Source organism: Dreissena polymorpha, chromosome 7 (genome assembly GCF_020536995.1).
Source record: "Dreissena polymorpha isolate Duluth1 chromosome 7, UMN_Dpol_1.0, whole genome shotgun sequence".
Classification (NCBI taxonomy): domain Eukaryota; kingdom Metazoa; phylum Mollusca; class Bivalvia; order Myida; family Dreissenidae; genus Dreissena; species Dreissena polymorpha.
The window spans coordinates 40,310,838-40,331,590 of record NC_068361.1 but is presented as its reverse complement, the minus strand read 5'-3'; the positions used below and the strand labels follow the sequence as shown (position 1 = coordinate 40,331,590).

The 20,753-nt window shown below is 34.3% G+C and overlaps 1 protein-coding gene and 1 non-coding gene across 2 annotated transcripts in view; both read left to right on the top strand.

Annotated features, from left to right (window-relative positions):
* Nucleotides 1-1,875: 1,875 nt before the first annotated feature.
* Nucleotides 1,876-20,753, top strand: part of LOC127839657 (uncharacterized) — a 41,060-nt gene continuing 22,182 nt past the window's right edge. Inside the window, exons 1-7 of the mRNA XM_052368039.1 lie at nt 1,876-2,002; nt 4,612-4,696; nt 5,848-5,910; nt 7,106-7,194; nt 17,910-18,113; nt 19,602-19,731; nt 20,440-20,544. Of these exons, the coding sequence (XP_052223999.1) occupies nt 1,973-2,002; nt 4,612-4,696; nt 5,848-5,910; nt 7,106-7,194; nt 17,910-18,113; nt 19,602-19,731; nt 20,440-20,544 (706 nt within the window). The 5' untranslated portion in view covers nt 1,876-1,972. The remainder of the gene's footprint in view (nt 2,003-4,611; nt 4,697-5,847; nt 5,911-7,105; nt 7,195-17,909; nt 18,114-19,601; nt 19,732-20,439; nt 20,545-20,753) is intronic.
* Trnas-uga (transfer RNA serine (anticodon UGA)) lies at nt 18,565-18,646 on the top strand. Its single transcript has one exon. It is a non-coding gene; the product is annotated as a tRNA-Ser (tRNA).

Below are 20,753 nucleotides of genomic sequence, written 5' to 3'. Positions count from 1 at the left end.
TCTTTTTGTGCGTGCAAAAATCTACCTTTTTTTCCGTTAAATACTTTCTTTCCAATACAAAAGGATACACCATTTATCAACTCGACCACGTGCCTTGTTTAAAAAACTAATTCTTAGGATATAACTTAAATAGACTGAGGAACTTACCTCTTGCGAGTGGATTTTGTTTTTCTCCGTTATCGAAGTGCCATCAGATATCGTAGTATCCACATTACCAGCGTGATTTTAATGATATACAAAATATGTTTGAGACCTTAATACAGGATAAATATTGCATCCCATTTTAGACACAAACAAGAGCTGTGTTTGTGAAACACAGTGCTTCCTACTGCGCTTTGAAGCCATATATTTGACCTTTGACCTTGAAGGATGACATTGACCTTGACCTTTCACCACTCAAAATTGCGCAGCTCCATGAGATACACATGCATGCCAAATATCAAGCTGCTATATTCAATATTGCAAAAGTTATGACCAAGGTTAAAGTTTTGGGACAGACAGACAGACAGACAGACAGACAGACAGAGAGACAGACAGACAGACAGACAGACAGACAGACAGACAGACGGACAGACAGACAGACAGACAGACAGACAGACAGACAGACAGACAGACAGACAGACAGACATACAGACAGACAGACAGACAGACAGACAAACAGACAGACAGACAGACAGACAGACAGACAGACAGACAGACAGACAGGCCAAACACAATATACCCCCGATCATTCGATCCGGGGGCATAACAACTAATGCATTTAAATAACATACTATATTGTATGTGAAAACAAGTCATGATTTGTTAATTATTTTAACGGTGATAATTCATATATTTTTTTTACAGTTATCTTATATAATCAGTATAGCAATTCAGTATAATGAGTTCGTATATTGAAGGAAGTGAAGTGATTTTCATTGCGAAAGGAACACGCCAAAAAGAATCAACATACAATGCACATTTTAAAACGTCGACGTCAACGTTTGACGTTATTGATTGTTCTGTATATTAAATCAGGTATTTTATTATGACAAGAGATGATATATCAGTATTGTTATGTGTGACATGTCAGTGGTTTTATGTGTTACATGTCAATGTTGTTATGTATGACATGTATTTGTTGTCATGTATGACAAGTCAGTGATGTCATGCCTAACATGTCATTGTTGTTATGTGCGACATGTCTGTGTTGTCATGTTTGACATGTCAGTATTGTCATTTATGACCTGTCAGTGTTGTCATGTATTACATATCAGTGTTGTCATGTGGCATGTCCGTGTTGTTCTGTGTGACAAATGGGGTATTTTATTAGGAAATTTAAGTGTTGTCATGTATGACATGTCAGTGTTGTCATGTGTGAAAAGTCAGTGCTTAAGGTTCGTTAATATATTGGTACATAGGATTCTCGATGATTTCAATGTAAGATCATATTTGTTTGCATGATTTAAGCATATTTTATGCAGGGAAATCATGTTGATCTATCAGTTTTCTTTTACAACCGATGAAATTAATAAGTTAATTCATTCATGTTATTTTCAAGCACTTTATTCGCACTTATGAATTCTTTGAGTTTTACAAGTTGATGCTCTTTAAAAGCCTACAAACTATTAAATAACTCCCCAATATCCCGGTGTGAATTAAAAATGGTTATATTCCAGAGGGAGCGAACGAGATTTATTTCACTTATTATTTCAACTTTCATAACAAAACGTGTTAAGTTAAACATGAACGAACTTAAACGCTTTTACGTGCAATTTAATCTATGTAAATAAAGATAGACACATGCCAAAACTCGTGACTGTAATTTTATAATCGCCAGCAAGCCAGCCAGATCTTATCATTTCTCAAGCAGACTTTTCAAGTTCCAGGAAAACACGTGAGTAAACAGCTGCCGTTTCGATAAGAAATGAAGAAACCTTTCATTATGTAATGTTCTCTGTTCGGTGGCTAAACGTTCTAGGAATACCTGGAAATGTGGAAAGCAGCGCAATTGATTGTGTTTGTAAGTATCGTGATTGTTCAAAATATAAAATGCTTCTGAATAACGAAAACAACATACGAAAACAGAAAAGTATTCAATTTAAAAAGACATATTATTCGTTGATTCTTAAATAATTCAAATTGTATGGCTTTTCTTTTCTGAAATAAGATTTGAAAACAATATGAGAGAAACAACAAACTATTTGTATGAATTTTTCGTTTACAGCAACGACTCGATTTTGTTTTTCGTGAACCTTTTAAAGGGATCTTTTAACGCTTTGGTAAATTGACAAAATTGAAAAAAGTTGTTTCAGATTCGTAAGTTTTCGTTTTAGTTATGATATTTGTGAGGAAACAGTAAAACTGAACATTAACCATGCTCTAATATAGCCATTATATGCATCTTTTGACGATTTTAAAACCTAAAAATTATAAAGCGTTGCAACGCGAAACGATTGAATAATTTGCAGAGTTCTGTTCTTGTCGTTAAATTTTGTGAAACTACGAAGATTACTTATATAAGGTATAAAATAAGTCACGAGTGTGTACTCGGCGGAATAGCTCAGTAGGCTAAAGCGTTTTTACTTCAGGACTCTGGCAGGACTCCAGGGGTCACTGGTTCGAAACCTACTCCGGGAAATGTTCTTTTCCTTTTTTTATTTTTTTTCTTGATTTTTTACTGGAGCTTTTACAATCCAATGTTTACATTTATCAATATAAAGCATTTAATGAATAAGTTAAAAAAAATGCCAAAATCTGTGAAAAGGCCCCTTTAAATAACTGCTGAATAAAACTGTAAATGGCATTGGATGCTTTATATATGGCTGATAAATATAATGCTGTGCATGTCACCATATAGAGGGTTCTGTTGAAAGACATGGTGATCAATTTACTCTATTTTTTATTATTTTAATAATTATTATAATATACAGTTAACATACTTGAACATTTTGCAAATGACATAATAGTTATTATCCACACCAATACGCCACACAATTGAAAACACGTATTCAATTAGTTCAAATATATAGTTCAGCGACATTAATGCTTATAGTAAAGAATCGCATAACAGCAGTAATTGACTGCTACGATATCAATATGACGTTATTTTGTTACGCTATGTTTACGAAGTAGACGTTTTACATGCGTTAAGTGTTTTATCATACCACCGCATTGATATCTGCCTGATATAACGTTGCCTGATACATAGAGAAAACTAGGTCGCCGAATAAAGCGAAGTTTATTTTGGGAAGCTCAGAAAATCTGAACAACTAACCTTGGCGAGTGGTTCAGATTTTCGGGCCGAGCTAAATAAAACTTTGCATTATTCGGCACCGACTTATTTTTTGATTTATGCCAGCAATTTTCTTACTCGTCAATTATTTCTTTAAAAATAGAATAGGAAAATAGAACTACACGGAAAATCCCAAAGTTATTTTAAGCAAACATTGTTTTATTATTTTATTTGTGCCGAGCCTGATATATTAAAAAAAGATCAGGCACTAACCTGTGTTTCAGTTTTTCATACCTCTACGTCCCCGATTTTAAAGAAATAACGAAAAAAAAAACTAAAAAAACTGAAGCTTTAGCTAGAAAGAATATGACTTTTGTCGTTTGATGTGTATTTAATGACGTCATGAGCACGCGCACTTACAATTTGTAAAAATGTTTTTTGCTGTTTGTGTTGCATTTTGTGTTTAAAATATATTACATGTAGGTATCCAATTGTTTGTCTTGTTGAATCTGATTCGATTGCACTAAAAATAATTACTTTATTGTTGATTCCGAGTAATACGACCATCGTCCACACATGACTGATATGTATTTTACAACTATGAAGCGCGCGTGCTCATGACGTCATTATAAACACGTCAAACGACAAAAGTCATATGCCTGACCGGTAAAACTTCAGGTTTTTAGCGATATTTTACAGTATTTCTTTAAAATCGGGGACGTTGAGGTATGATAAAGAGGATATTTGTTGGATTCGGTGGATTATCGATTTTAATTCACGAGTGATCATAGAAAATAATATTTTCACGAGTGGCGCAGCCACGAGTGAAAATATATATTTTCTATGATCACGAGTGAATTAAAATCGATAATCCATCGAATCCAACAAATTTTCTTTTTATTTTATGCTTTATTTCACAGTTTATATACATTGTTAAAGAGTTTAACTAAAGAATTTCGTTGGGAACATGACGTCATTTCGTCAAAAAAAATGACGTCATTTAACATAAACAGTGAAAATTATCGATAATTTTCACTGATAATTTTCATTGTTTGAAACAGTGAAATTATCAGTTTTAATTCACTGATATTTCTCTATAAACCACCGGAAAGCATAAAATAAAAACAGATATGCGTACCAGATACTATCATCTCGGCAGAGTACAATAGTATAAAAAACATAATACCTTCTTGTATATATATATATATATATATATATATATATATATATATATATATATATATATATATATATATATATATATATATATATATATATATATATATGTATATATATATAAAGAATATTTTTGAAAGTACTAGTCGCATTATTACAGTTGCTTAAGCTTTTTTACGATAATTATCACAAAAGTAATGAAAAGGAGTACTGTGTTTCAGGCTCTGATATTTGATCAGGGACAATCAGCAATTGACGATGTGTTCCGACAAGTAATGGAGAAAAATGACGGTAAAAAATATTCAGGTACACAATTATATAAATTATATACACAAACATATTGTTCATGTAAATAGTATTGGACAATTTATCAATAATTCACATGATGTTACTTGACTTTGAACTGAGATCAAATGTACTATTTCCTTTCAAATGTAATTAAATTCCTGTCATATCAAATTTTGAATTAGACTACTTAATATTATTATGTTCTTGAACTTTGTAAAATAAATAAATGCTATTGATAAATGTTCACTTATATCAATATGTTTATGATGCGACTGAAATACCGAGACCCGATAGCAACACATTTTGTTTTGTTAGGACACAGATTGAGAACACAAATATACTCATCCCAGTTTTTGTAATATCCAATAATACATGAGGATTAATGTGAAAATGAAAACAAAATTGAATGGGAACAAAGCATCATTAAAATACACAAATATTACATCGAATCCTTTTGAATAATTTATATTGATTTAAAATCAAGCAGTGTAGGTTCTAACGCGCTTATTAATGAAATGTAAAGCTGGAGTTTATTACCGATGCACTACCTTCAGTGCTTGGCTAGTCTTTATGAAAATGTGCACAGATGGTCGTTGAGCGGTTGTGTACCAAACGAGTGAACACCGTTCAGCATAATATTGTTGAAATAGCTGAAATATCAGAAATATGTTTTTAATCAATTTCCTTCTTAACAAACATTTCAACATTTCGTTATATAGTCCCCGTCCAAAATGTATCACAATTCTTGCCCTCTGCACAAAATTAAAGCTTAAGCTAAACAGAAGTTGGGTAACACAATATTTTCTGCTTAAGTGATGGCCAAATATTCAAATAATTGTACATATATGTTCATTATGTGATCCTGAACATGATGATTGTATAAGCTTAAAACACTATTTGTCCATTTTTCAAACTGAATATCAAACTCCCATTCTGTATTCTGATTAGAAACATACACATCCGGCTTTAATTCGATTTCCTTATTGTTCTGCTTTTTTTTGTTATGTTACCTTTATTCTGAAATTGTCTTTAATATATTTCCAGACATTTGCTTGCGTGTTGTTAAAAATATGCCATGTTTTGGTACATCAGCCTAACTGGTTATAGAAGCGATACGAATTAATATTTCAATGCAAAAAATATTTCAAAATGGTACTTTATATTGACAGACATGATGAGGAGTTTACCATCTGGGGCACAAGCACTTATTGATGCAAATGTAGTGCAGTCAGGTAACACAATATAAAAAAAGATTTTCCTTCTTATTGCTCCGATACTTTATATTTTAAAGTTTTCCGACACTTAACTAGAATATTAAGTATTTGATTAATGAAACGGTTTTAAGCGATCTTACTTGTTCTGTTGGCATATAGGTAACACTTATGTTTGTGATTAATGATCGAATCAGTGCGAGATTCCGATAGCCTTTGAACCTTTAAACACCACATGTTGTGCTTTTGTTGTTTCAAAGCAAGGACTTCAAATTTTTAACCAGGTTTTCCGAAGGAAAACACTGGTTATTAGATTGGCGATGTCGGCGGGCGGGCGGGCGGGCTGGCTGGCGGGCTGGCGGGCGGAACATGCTTGTCCGGGCCATAACTTTGTCGTTCATTGTCAGATTTTAAAATCATTTGGCACATTTGTTCACCATCATTAGACGGTGTGTTGCGCGAAAGAATTACGTCAATATCTCCAAGGTCAAGGTCACAATTTGAGTTTGAAGGTCAAAAATGGCCATAAATGAGCTTGTCCGGGCTATAACTTTGTCATTCATTGTGAGATTTTAAAATCATTTGGCACATTTGTTCACCATCAATAGACTGTGTGTCGCACGAAAGAATTGCGTCGATTTCTTCAAGGTCAATGTCACAATTTGAGTTTGAAGGTCAAAAATGGCCATAAATGATCTTTTCCGGGCCATTACTTTGTGATTCATTGTGAGATTTTGAAATCATTTGGCACATTTGTTCACCATCATTCGACGGTGTGTCGCGCGAGAGAATTACGTCAATATCTCCAAGGTCAAGGTCGCCACCACTAAAAATAGATTGATTTTGAAACAACTATGTCACTATGAACAATCTGTAACAATGCACATTTTGATTTTGAGTTGTCTCTCTTTATCAGACTTTTTTTCTAATTGAAATCAAGGTCAATTTTACACAAGGGGGTTAACAATACACATTTTGAATTGTCTCCCTTTATCAGACTTTTTTCAACTGAAAACCTTGTTTTGTGACAATTTTGTCCCTTGTTCATTGTTTGTTTCGTGTTGTGTTGTTCACATGCATATTGTCGTGTTTTATTTAGACAATAACCATAAACATTATCGGATAGTAGCAATACTTTTTCTTCTGATTATGTTTCCGCACATTTTCTATTCCAATACTAGCATTTTATGGTTGTTTAAGCAAATTTACATTTTAGACTGGTGTCGATATAAAATGAAGGACAGCAACAGAAGGCTGGTTAAGCTAAATTACGATATGGTGATTGACGAGAGAACATATTTTCAGGTAACTTATCGAGTTTTCTAGAAGAAAACTGAAATATTTTGTTTGATTAAATGCACGATTAAGCAAGTCATAATTTATTTTTTATTTTTGGTCGTTTAACTATTTTTAGAAAGGATTTCAAGCACCCGGGTGTTTCCTGTGAGACATATAGCGTTGTTAGTCAGACTGCAAATCGTCGAAGAAGAATCGCAAGAGAGGGGAACCGCTGGCCCCTCGAAATACCGTATCAGATAGACACAGAATTTGGCAAGTTCTTATTGAATGATATCGAAGTTATTACATAATACAATGTTTTATACGTTTACTTTAATTGAAACCTATTTATTTTAGTTCGATTGCATCGAACATCTAAGGCTTATTATAAAGCTCTCGTGTCCGTTTCCTGTGTAGAAGCAATGCTTTATGTCTTTCGTGGAGATCTAGACTGGCAGATATGTCCAGAACAACATTCCACGAAATGAACGTTATTGTTTATGTTGTAATGACGTGATTTAGAAGACAAGTATCATTTCATATGTATATGCCGATGTAACACTTATTTAAGAAAAACATGGATAAGCAGTACATTTTGTATTAACCCATCTGTGTATAAATTCCACAAAGTATTAGTTTCTTGTGAAAGATTAGTAATTTCCAATGTATGCATATATATAAAAGAAGCTCTAGTTATACGAATTACGATCCTAAATAATACAGTTTAATATATTTTACCACACCCTAAACCACGGTACCTAACCAATACGGATAATACCGGAAACTTTTGAACGATTCCGGATAATACGCGAAACGGCACCGGATCATATCAGAACATAGACAAGGCGAAATGATGGATGTGCCTAATATTGTGAGCGAAAAAGTCAACAAGACAGCGTAAGTATGCCAAATACTATTGCTCACGGAACATTATGGTATTTCAGCTTATGGTTGAATTCAAATTTCGACATGAAAATAAAATATTTTATCAAAACGAACGAAAACAAATGAACCATACCTATCTCATAGTCATGAAATACTTTTAAAAAACTTGCATTTTTGTAACTGGCGAGAAAAAACATATGCTACTACTACTTTGTAATGTTTTTAAAAATTATTTAGATGTATAATAAAATCGTAGGAATTTACAGGCAACATCAAAAACGTGAGCATTTGCGTTTTAAAAGGGTCGCATATTGATTTCACTGGCACCGGATAACAGACGAAGCCATAAAATACTGGCACCGGATAAAGTCCGGAAACACGGCACTGGATAATACACGAAATCAATTGATACATATACGGATGATTACGTGCTTTTCAGCAGGTTTTATAAACAACATGTGCACATCTTATGTGAAACTTTTTATATAGTACTTGACGTTGGTTTCAAAAATGGATATGAGTTGACGATACGGATTGTATCGATGTATATTCGCACTTTTCAGTTAAATTCTCCCACCTAAAAGAAATAATGCCTACTAAGAGAAACATGAAAAAATGTATAATATGTGTGTCGCGCCCTCTTGCGGCAATCTCGATATAGCTGTAGCAATTGTCTAGTATATGTGCGTGCGTGCGTTCAATCAAGCTTGACCGGACTGGCAAATTGTCATTTATCATGAAATTTAAAAATAAATTACCACAAGTGTTCACAATATACAATTCATGATATGTTGTATAAATGGAAAGGCATGCAAAGCTACTATGCGTTAATACTGTATGGAAACGCAAATAATATGACGTCATTTTCCTTGTATATTTTTCAGACTGAAACGAAAGAGAAAATCGTCTCTGTGGTTACATCAACCAAAAAAAAACTAACTTCCGCGAAGAAAACTAACCTGCAACAGTACCTTCCACATCATCAAGTAAATTTGATTCTGAGGCTGCATTATGTGAGAAACCAGAGTGTGTCCCAGCACTCCTACCTTATTTACTTTACTGGACTCACGAAATTTGGGACACATTTTGCAAAACCGGTATGGCTGCAATTTCCAACTACTAGTATTTGCTTGCAACTGAAAGATATTTCATTTTGGTGTGGTCTTGTGCTGGAGTGGTGGTACAGAAAATGCCCGGGTGAAACCCCGCCAGTCCGGTATGGCGACCACTAATCAAGCTCTCATGTACCGGAAGTGACGATTGAACCCGGGTCGCCTAGGCGAGAAGCGCGAGTACTAACCACTGCGCTAACCAGACAGCCACGATGTTCGAATGTGTTTAATGAAATGCGTATATATGCAAACAAGTGGTAGACAAAAACGAAATCATTAAACGCAGATATGTGTTATGCATATATGTTTTTGTAACAAAAGCGTATAATCTAAACTTGCAGGTATTGCGCAATTGACATTAAAGGACACATGAAATGTCATTACACTAGTTCCACATGCCTTATATTTAAATTCCAATTAATCGCTAGATTGGTTTAAATTTTTCTTTAATTCTTGGGAGATGTCTGCAGTGTTTTATTATATTTGGGCGTATAGTTCTTTGTTTTCAGAAATCATGCATTTGATTCACCTACGAGGCTTGGAAAAAGACAACGAAAATCGAAACGGTCAGATATCAGCAGACCGCATGAGGTCGCAAGGGGCTGTTTGCCAATTCGCAGCCACCACAAATGCGATGAGTCAAAGATTCTGCCAACCACTCGTCTTGGTATAACGTTGGAGGACACTATGAAAGTGTAAATTGTATTATGTCACCACATTAGGAGAACAACGTGTTCATCACGGAACAGAACGAACTACTATGTCACTATTAAAAAATTTGATTAAATCAAGGTCTTAACATGGCAGTACATACCAAACGCGGTGTTCGCATGTGGTGCATTGTTTCTGTTCTATTGCAACGACCATTAGACAGTTGAATTAAACTTTCAATTTTATCAACATGTCCAATGTATTTTATGAAAATTTGAAGAAAGTGAAATCTTATATGGTAATAATAACTACTATTTGTTTCAACTTACCTTTTAGGGGTTTCGAATGTAATTTAGCAAAAAGCATTTAAATGAATATACATTTGTAGTTTTTTTGAACGAGTCCCCCCTTCCAATATCAGCAATGTGATTTGAATGTGCTCGCTACTTAGGCTTGTGTATTGACATAAAACATATTGTTTTGACAAGAGACAGGTTGTTATATGATCTTTGGATGTTTCAATACACAGGATATTGTTTTTTTTAACCCGCTAAAGGATCAGCCACGAAAGTGCTGTAGATCATACAGTGTCTTCTTTGTCTCACCACCTTGCACATCCAATGTGGCTGTAAGCTTGATGGCATTCTGCTTTTTAATGTGTGACTGATGATCACAACACCGTGCATTTTATTTCAAAGTGTGAAAACAAAACATTCTAATGTATTAGAATTTATAGTCTTGTAGCTGTGGCGCCAAATATTCTATTCCAGAGTTATTTATGCTTCAATCATTTATGATTGCATGGTTTTAACAGAAAGATATCCATGTACCAGATTATAAATAAACTCCTGTTTATGAAAAACAAACCTCATAAACAATAATTGAACAAGCATATTTTTCTCATGTCAAATACCATTGTTTGTCTGAAGATAATTCGCATAATAAAACAGTTGAAACTTAACATTAACTTATTTGTTAGTTTTTGACCCGGCATGACCCATATTCACACTTGACCTAGACATCATCTAGATACAACTCCTGACCATGTTTGGTGAAGCTCGGATGAAAACTACTTGAATTAGAGAGCAGACACCATGCTTAATGTTTAAAACGCATTAAGTGACCACGTGACCTAGTTTTTGACCCCGCATGAATCATATCCAAACTTGTCCTAGACATCATCTAGATACAACATCTGACCAGGTTTGGTGAAGATCGGATGAAAACAACTTGAATTAGAGAGCGGACACTTAATACAGACAGACCGACCAACAGACAATCTCACTCATATATACCCCCTAAACTTAGTTTGTTGGGTTATAAACATGTTTTTACAAGCTTAAACAAATATAACAGTGGACTCTAGATTAGTTATTTATTCTTTTCTGTAATACTGAAGCTACAAAGAACACATTTATTGATACTACTCAACATTAAACCAGCAAAAATTAAAACAATAGTCAAACTTAAAATGAACTTGAAGACCAGCGGCTCCTGCCACGATTTTATACATTTATATTATACAGTTAATACTTTTCAGTCAATAGACACTTCAATAAAGAATGAATATAAGAAAGCATGTTTCTTCTGTCTTGTGAAAACTGAATGAAAAATATATATACACATAACACAATTAATATTTTGTTGAAAGAAAAAGTTGCAATTATCATCAAGCATCTTGCTCAAAGAAATAAAACTTCATACAATCAAATGCTGGCTTGTCACCATGGCATCTCGTAAATGGGGTAGAAAATATTATTTAACAACTGCAAGTCAGCCCTAACAAACATATACCATGCATCAAGCATTCAAATGCAAGTAGTTTTAACAGAATAACCTTAATGCAGAGCCATAACACATATATATCCAATATGCAAATACTGTTTAATAACAATCTAAACTATAACAGTTGTAATATTCTCCAAAAATAAATTTCATTACCTGAAATAGCAAGAATATTAAACAAGGGACAAAAGTGTCACAAAACCAGGTTTTCATTGTGTAAGAAAAATCTGATAAAGGGAGAAAACTCAAACTGAACTTTTGAAATGAACAAACAAAATTAACCCCCTTTGTAAGTTTGTTTAAAAAAAATCTATTTTTAGTCGTGGCGACCTTGACATTGGAGATATTGACGTGATTCTTTCGTGCGACACACCGTCCCATGATGGTGAACAAATGTGCCAAATGATTTTAAAATCTCACAATGAATGACATAGTTATGGCCAGGACAAGCTTATTTATGGCCATTTTTGACCTTTGAACTCAAAGTGTGACCTTGACCTTGGAGATATCGACGTAATTATTTCGCGCGACACACCGTCCAATGATGGTGAACAAATGTGCCAAATGATTTTAAAATCTGACAATGAACGACATAGTTATGGCCCGGACAAGCTTGTTCCGCCCGCCCGCCAGCCAGCCCGCCAGCCAGCCAGCCCGCCCGCATTCGCCAATCTAATAACCAGTTTTTTTCCTTCGGAAAACCTGGTTAATAAAACGTATTCAGACAGTTTGTTGCTGTTAATCATCAACCAACCAATCATAATCATCATCATCTTAAGAAGGACACAAAATCAACAATGCTACACTATATTTTAAGGCAGGATTAATATTCAGATGACTGCATTAAAACAATAAATGCCACAATATGAATTAATTTCATGCAGCTGGTATTCGGGGTATTGGTACTTTCTCAAAAGCAATGCTTCTTTATGTCAACAAAATGATTTCCTAATTGCTAAGCAAAGCTTCTGAGCAAACATCATGATGAAGACTTGCTGAAAAACAAGTGCTTATAAGGTTCATGAGGGTTTACTATTGCCATTTAGTTTCTGCTAAGGCCTTACAGTAAACAGATATAACTGTATAATTATATGCCTTTATAACATTATAATATATCCAGAGTTTTATCTGTACTTATTCTGACTAAAGCATTTAAAACACTAATGACCAGTCTTCTTTTTGTGTTTATAAAAAGAAGATCTATATTTGTAAAATGTTCCACACACATAACACGGATGTTGTTCGGGGTCATCATGAGCCTTCATGTGTTCTTGAAGGTAGCGTTTTGTCTTGAAAATGCTTCCACACTTATCACACTTGGGTGATTCCATTTTTCCGCACACATGCCGTGACAGGTTAGGCAAGTACTGATATGCTTTGTTGCACTTAGGACACTTAAATGGTTTGGACCCATCATGTTTTGCCCTGTGTCCATCTAACTCATTTCTATAATTTCAACCCTTCCCACATACTTCACACACAAATTTAAAGTAAGATTTGTGTAGCCTTGTTCTGTGAACATTTAAGTCGCGTTTTGTTTTACAGTTTTTTTCACATTCAATGCACGAGTAAGTGCGTAAGTTACTGTGGTTGCTCATATGATTCTTTAAGTCATAGGTGGAATAGAACACTTTTTCGCAAACAGTGCACTTTTGACAATCATTGGAATTGCTAACTTAATGTCTTTTGTGCTATATTTGTTTTCACACATATTGCATTCATATTTCTTCTTATTGTCAACAACAATTTCAACAGAACATTCTAAGTCTAAAGGTTGCTCTGTGGCTTTTTCATTATTGTTGCAGTCAAACAATAAATTATCCGCTTGGTCTCCAGACTCAACATTGTGTTCATTTCTATCAGTTTCAGATGACACCACAAAACTCTCCTGCTCCTGTTCAGTCACCGCAAACCCGAAAAAACTCGTTTGTGAAATCCTGAAATAAATTATCATATTTTAGCAATTGACATGTGCTATTGCTCCGAAGTCATGAGCCTTTCAACTGGCACACTTTTCTTTCATGGTTACTTTACGAATGCCATGGGCACAGCAGTTGATCAAAGCAGGATAAATTGTTCCATTTTTTTTTTAAGTCAACAAGAGCTCCGTGGTCGGAGACAGAGGCCACCCTAAACAGGACCTTGACAGGGGATTTTTCGCAACAAAAATGATCATATGAGTTAATCTTATCATATAAGTGTGACTTAGCCACTTAAATAAAACTAAATGTCACAGTGATCTTGACATTTGAAGTAGTGACCCCAATTTTGACAGGGGTCTTCCACTGTCCAAGGCCAATGCACATGTGAAGTATCAAACTATTTCACACTTAGTGTGACGGTGACCTTAACCTTTGACCTAGTGATCCTAATTATTATGAGGGCCATCTACTGTCCAATGCCAATGTACATGGGAAATATCAAACCAATCAGTCCGTTTGTTAAAAAGTTATTGATCGGAAACAATTTTCACTCTTAGTGTGACAGTGACCTTGACCTTTGACATAGTGACCCCAATTTAAATAGGGGTCATCTATTGGCAAAGGAAAATGCACATGGGATTTATCAATCAAATTGGTCAATCAGATCACATGTTATTGATCGGAAACAAACTGGTCAACCGACCGACATCCAGCAAAACAATATACCCCCCTCTTCTTCGAAGGGGGGCATAATAATAATCAGTCCACACAGGGCTTACTCTGTCATTTGCCAAATAAGCCAATGGCTACAAATAGTAAAATTTAGCTCCAAAAATCCATTGGGCTACAAGGATTTCTACATAATCACCCATAAAATATCCTAAATAATAAGAATTCAGACATAAAAAGGTAAATTTGGCTACAGAAAAGTTTGGGCCAGAGGGAGAACTGCCACTGCTACATCCAATCAAATAAATATGGAACAGTGGCCCTTATTTATGGAGTAAGCTTATCATCTGAGACTGTACTCACCATATTCTATGTACTCACCATATTCTATCTGACTATCTCGAACTTCAAACTCTAAATCCGAACTCAGATCATGACAGATGTGAGGGCACTGGTATCTGAAACAAATAGCATACAGTAATAAGTGAACTATGAAATGAAAACTATTGTATGTTAAACATAGATTGTTTACAAATAAAACAGTTAATAGCTCTGAATGAGTGAATGTTGATATTGATAATCCCAAAACGACAAACCATGTGTGCATTTAGAGGAAAGTGCATTTGTAAACAAGGGAAGTCACTCTAAATCTAAACCGAAGGTTACAAACAACTCCCTAATATTCAATAAACTAATAAATTACAATTATTATAATCGCACCAAAGTAAACATGAATGGTTAATAAATACGATTAACAATACGCCAACAATTCTATTTTACAATTATTACTGCTGAACTGGTCTAAAAACATTTTTTCAAATCGTGATCAAATCGTTTATATAATTTTAATATTAAAACAATCAAAGGTGATCAAATCGTTTATATAATTTATATATTAAAACAATCAAAGGGTTGTTATATCTTAAAGATATTAACGATTTATCGGTCGTTCTACAATAGCACGCGTTCTACATCCGATTTTGTAAGAATCAATACAGTGTGTAACCTTTAATGTCTAGTTTAAATAAGCTTTTTCAGGGCAGGGTCAAGACATTTTTCATGCGTTTAACTGGCGTTTAGACAGAGTGGTCAGGTCTGAGTGACGAGAAATAACCGACATATTCATTAAACAATCTTAAATCAAGAAATTCTTTAAATGTTAACCATATAAGCAGAGTCCAAAATATTCTTTAAAAGTACTATACTTAAGTTCATTAGTTTGGGCTATTATCCGGTGCCTTAATTCATGCATTATCCGGTGCCAGCAATCGACACATAAAATACGTGTTTTCTCTACAAACTAAACCGTCAATCATCATGGCAATGATTAAACAATAATTATGCTGCCGTTTTCATCAGGAAACTAGCTCAGAAATTTTAATATCATTGTTAATATAGACCAATATCTGCATTTTACTTCCGTTTCCACATGTTTTGCGCATAAACTGTTGGACAATATAGGTTACCTCTGCATATTGACGTTTGTGTTACTGAGCACGAGTATAGAATTTACTTAATGAATGTCTTAGTTGTTCCGTGGAATATTGGTTTGGTTAAAAATGTTAACTTAAAAAAAGAATATTGAAATAAAAGAACACGCTTACCTCAAAACAGTCAATATATTTCTGATATGATCCGGTGCCGTATCGCGTATTATCCGGAATCGTTCAAAAGTTTCCGGTATTATCCGTATTGGTTAGGCACCGTGTAAACAGAACTTACGCGTTCTTACCATATATTATTTGTATTTGTATTTTAATTGACTTTATGTTTTATAATGTTATGTGATTAGTCGCATTCACGTGACAGAATATAATGCGTATTTTTGAGTATGAAGACGATGTACTTTTATATAAGTCTGAAAAAACTGTGTGTGTCTGACCGTCTGTGTCTAAAGAACGACCTCACAGTGCAGATCAAACCCGTGACCTCTCGGTTGCTAGGCGGGCACAATATCGACCATGTCTATGTGACCTTTTAAACGTTAAAAAAAATATTCTTGCACGCTATTTAATTGACAATATTAGCGCCAAAACGATGTTTACAAATAAAACTATAGTTCGTATTGTTAATGAGTAATATTTTTGTCAGGTCATTTTTAGTATTTATGTTGCCATTCCTATTGGCTTGTGCTATCAATAGGGCTCAAGCACTCTCGCGCTTTGGAACTAAAAAGCGTTTTATTAACAGAAAGATATCACGAACAAAATGGAGTTGTTGAAAAAGATATCATACGACATAAACTATTTGAGCTGCAATATATTGCTGATATAGAATAATATGAATATATTCAATTATAAAATACAGAACAGATTTTTTAAAACATCGACCCTTATGGGGCTTTTTTCAACGATATTTTAATTTACTTGAGTGCTTGAATTATTGCAGATACCCGTGAAACCCTCACTATTAGGGAAGCTATGAATCAATGGAGCAGACACACGTGCTTGCACTTCGAACCACTAACAAACCAATACGACCGTATCATATTCAGACCTGACGAGTGTGTAGTTGTATTGCATGATGTTGTTAATCATATACTAATTATTCATGCTATTGGTTTGATGTATGAATTTGTTCTTTCAACAAATTAAATTTACCTTAACCTTTTAAGTAAGTATTTGTGTCTGTATAATTTTAAAAACAAACACAAAAACAAATAATCGACATAAATGTTGTTTGATCTACAGGTTAAAAACTATGAAAAAAATTCAACTTTGTATGCGGTACAATAACAAGACCATACTTTGCGCCTCGTTCTAAAAAATGGGCTAAACGCATTTGCGTAAAGTCATAGATTAGCCTGTGTCTTTCGATGTTTTGGAATATTTCTTGTAAACTAACGGTTTGCACAGGTTTTTCTAGAACGACTCCTTACGCGCATACATTAAGCCCAGTTTTCCCAGATTGAGGATAATATATGTCTATAACTTCGCCTATTTTCCCACCAAGCCGCTGCGAGTCGTTTGTAGGAAGAGCAACAGGGCCCCAATACATTTCCCTGGATCGGCAAAAGTGTATGACGGTAAATATCAATTTAATTGCAGTAAAGTGCTTATTGTAAGTCAAGTACCTGATAAAGTGGTCGAATGATAACCAATATTTCGTTCTTCAAAATGACTGGTCTGCCTTGGGACACATGCACGTTAAACATTGCATTTCTTCATTCATTTTTGCAGCTTTCGTGTTTTTTTTAATTGATCTCAATATCGGCAATAAACGGCTCACGGCACCGAAAACGGTATGATTTTTGTATACTTAATGTTTATGGTAAATGGCAACTGAATCGGCAACCGTGTCGTAAATGTGTATGCAGTTGTAAATAATTCAATTATATATATTAATACTGCGTGTGTGTTGTCCCCTACCACATACAGTTTTGCTAATATTAAATAAGATATATGAATATGTATTGACCTAAACATGTATACGGAAATAATATTTAACACTCAGATGTCCATTTGTTGACACGAGATTGACTTTCTAGTATATATTGCATTCATCATAATGTTTTTGAAAGCAATTTCACATTAGTTTACCATATATTCTTATAATCTATGTCCACTATGAGACACACGCTAATCATTTTAGACCGCCTTTGCTATGTGAAATAAATGCGTCAATTCCAGATTGCTACAACCTATAATGCTCTAAAACATTTGATAAGCAATTGGACTCAGTTATTTGTTCATTCATGAGCTGACATTTCACATTGCAGTTGCCGATCGTTTTACACGAGATTGGTCACGCCATTGGTCTGTACCATGAGCAAATGAGGGCAGACCGGGACAATTACCTCACTGTAAATTATGAATACATTAACCCGGAAAACCACAAGGAATTTGACAAACTCCCCGCGGGCGAATATCTCGATTTTAACAAGTCGTATGACTATCGAAGCATAATGCATTACGGAAAACGTGTAAGTATCCATTTATGATAGAAAATCAACGGCTACTTCTTTTTTAGTTTAAACCTATTTATTTTAGCTCGATTGCATCGAAAGCCTCAGGCTTATTGACTCGCTATCGAGTCCATTTCCTGGGACTAGAACCAGTTCTTGGTGTCTTTGGGGGAGATCTTAAGAACGCTCTGACAGTGGGTATCGAACCAGTGATCTCCCTGTCGCTAGGCGAACACCATTACAATTTCACCACGGCAACCTTACTTCTTTTTTTGTCCGACGTGTTCAAGTGTGAGCTAATCCGGTCTTTAATGTTTATCGAATGTCGTTTTCCTTACACATTATTTAAAGAACATCTTCTCTGAAATATTTGGCATATTTTAAACAAAAACAGCACGAAATGCCATTTAAGGTAGCGCACCCATAAAGTTTCCCTCGATTTCTTCGAAGATTGAAGAGTCTGTGTAAAGTTGCCGTGGCCGAGTGGTTAAGGCGATAGACTTGAAATCTCTTGGGATTTTTTCGCGCCGGTTCGAATCCTGCCGACAACGCATACTTTTTGGGACGCGTTTTATTTCTTTTCTAACGTAATTTGGTTTAATTTAGCATATAAGCTATGTTTATTTTTAAATATGTTGCAATTTTATGCACATTTTTCAATTTTTAGGTTAAAACAATGTTATGGCTACAGTGGGTGATTTACTGCTGAAAATAAATCATGCATGTTTCATTTTTATTTTTATTTCAAAAAGTAAACGGTAAATCTATTTCTTGTTATTGTTGCTGAACAAAGCGTACCTATAAAAACAAAGTTCAAAATATTACTTAAATTATACTATTTTGAATTTTATGACACTTTTTTTAACAATTTCTACTTGGCTGAAACCACTTCCATTTCATGGCGCTCTTCCATAAATAAGAAGTTATAAAAAGTAAAGGTCTGTAAATTATTACTTATTTCATCTTGTTTAAACGTAAAACATCTTTACTGCATCTGTACACACCAACTGCATGCCCATATTAGGAAATCTGGATGAATAATAGAACTTGCATATACCCCAGGGGTGCAAATAAACAGGACACAAGCCGAGCGTGGGGTGGCTTTGACAAAATCGGTATATTGTTTTTAAAAGCACGTAAAGCCGACCTAAAATTTGCATGTGTTCAGTGAAATGATCCTTATTAAGAAAATAATACATTCGATTATATTAGGAAAGGTGCCCATTATGGGTGCGCTACCTTAACAAATATCCTCCGATAATTTGAATATCACAGGAACATTATAGACATCGTCGTAGCATGAACCAATTGCTATGTTTTAAAATATTTTCAGACCAATTTACATTGAATGAACAACGTACAGTTGTTTTAACAGTAATGAGCAGGAATATGCTGTCGATGATTCTCGGTGATTTCATGAAGAAAATAATAAAATATACACATATTATCAAATCTTTGACGACAGCTTATTCATGAAATATATAAACAGCAGATCTATTTTTTCAGTTTTTCGCCAACCCAAGCGATGCTATTTCAATGGAACCGATTGATAAAACGTACTTGGATATTATTGGAGAAGCACAACACCTCAGCTTCCATGATGTGCAAATTGTGAACGCCATGTATAAATGCTCAGGTTGGACTTAATTAGTTTATAGAAGAAATTAAGTATTTCCAATGAAGTCGTGTTGGTAACCATTATTCATGACCCTACTTGGATAAATGTTTCTATAAAGGTCAATTGTCAAGTACAAACGAAACTCTGAACTTCAAATAGACGTTAAAATGATCGGTTCATATAATAAATATTGACAAAGAGGTTACAACAATTTAAAAGTTGCATTTTAAGTAAATATGCTTACCTTTCCGTATCGGAAGTCTTTTGAATGAGTTCTAGAACATCGATCGGCATCAACAATTCACACAAATCAAGTCTTGTTCAATGTGCCGTTGTTGGTATGTTTTTGTGTACAAGTATGTCGACATATTGATATAGGAAAATTAACAAATTAAGTTTAAAATTTGAAAAACAAATACTGTGATAGTGTCTAAACCAGCCATTTTCTTAAAATTAAGCTTCTTGGTTATGTTTATGCACGTAATCCGTGTTTAAAAACAATTTGTTTTTTAGTTTAAAACGAAAAAACAACTATATTTGATGATAGAGAGTGCATGTTACACATAAATTATAATAAATGTAAGCAAAAATAGGAACTCCATAATTTAATATTTCGTATTATAATAATACTTTATGAATAATGTTAACATCGTGTATTTAACCAATGGGACGTCGAACAACGTTGTATGAGCTTTCCTGACATTCTGTGTATACCTTCTATTTTAGAAAAGTGTACTAACGTAGAATGCCCGAAGGATGCATTTGTGGGGAAAAACTGCGAATGCTTCTGTCAAGGACCTCTAAAAGAACCTGTCCGACGATGCAATGACGGTAGGGGCTTACCACTCGAAAAAATATAAATGATCTGACAAAAATTGCAGTTAACAACCTTATTTGACAAATATTTTGATTTTCAAAGATTGTGAGTTACTGTTGAAGAAATTTCAAATCTTCTCCCTTCCCATCAGTAAATACATAACTATCAAATAAATCTGTTAATATTAGTCAATGGCTTCGATTTACATTTGTTCGTTTGCCAA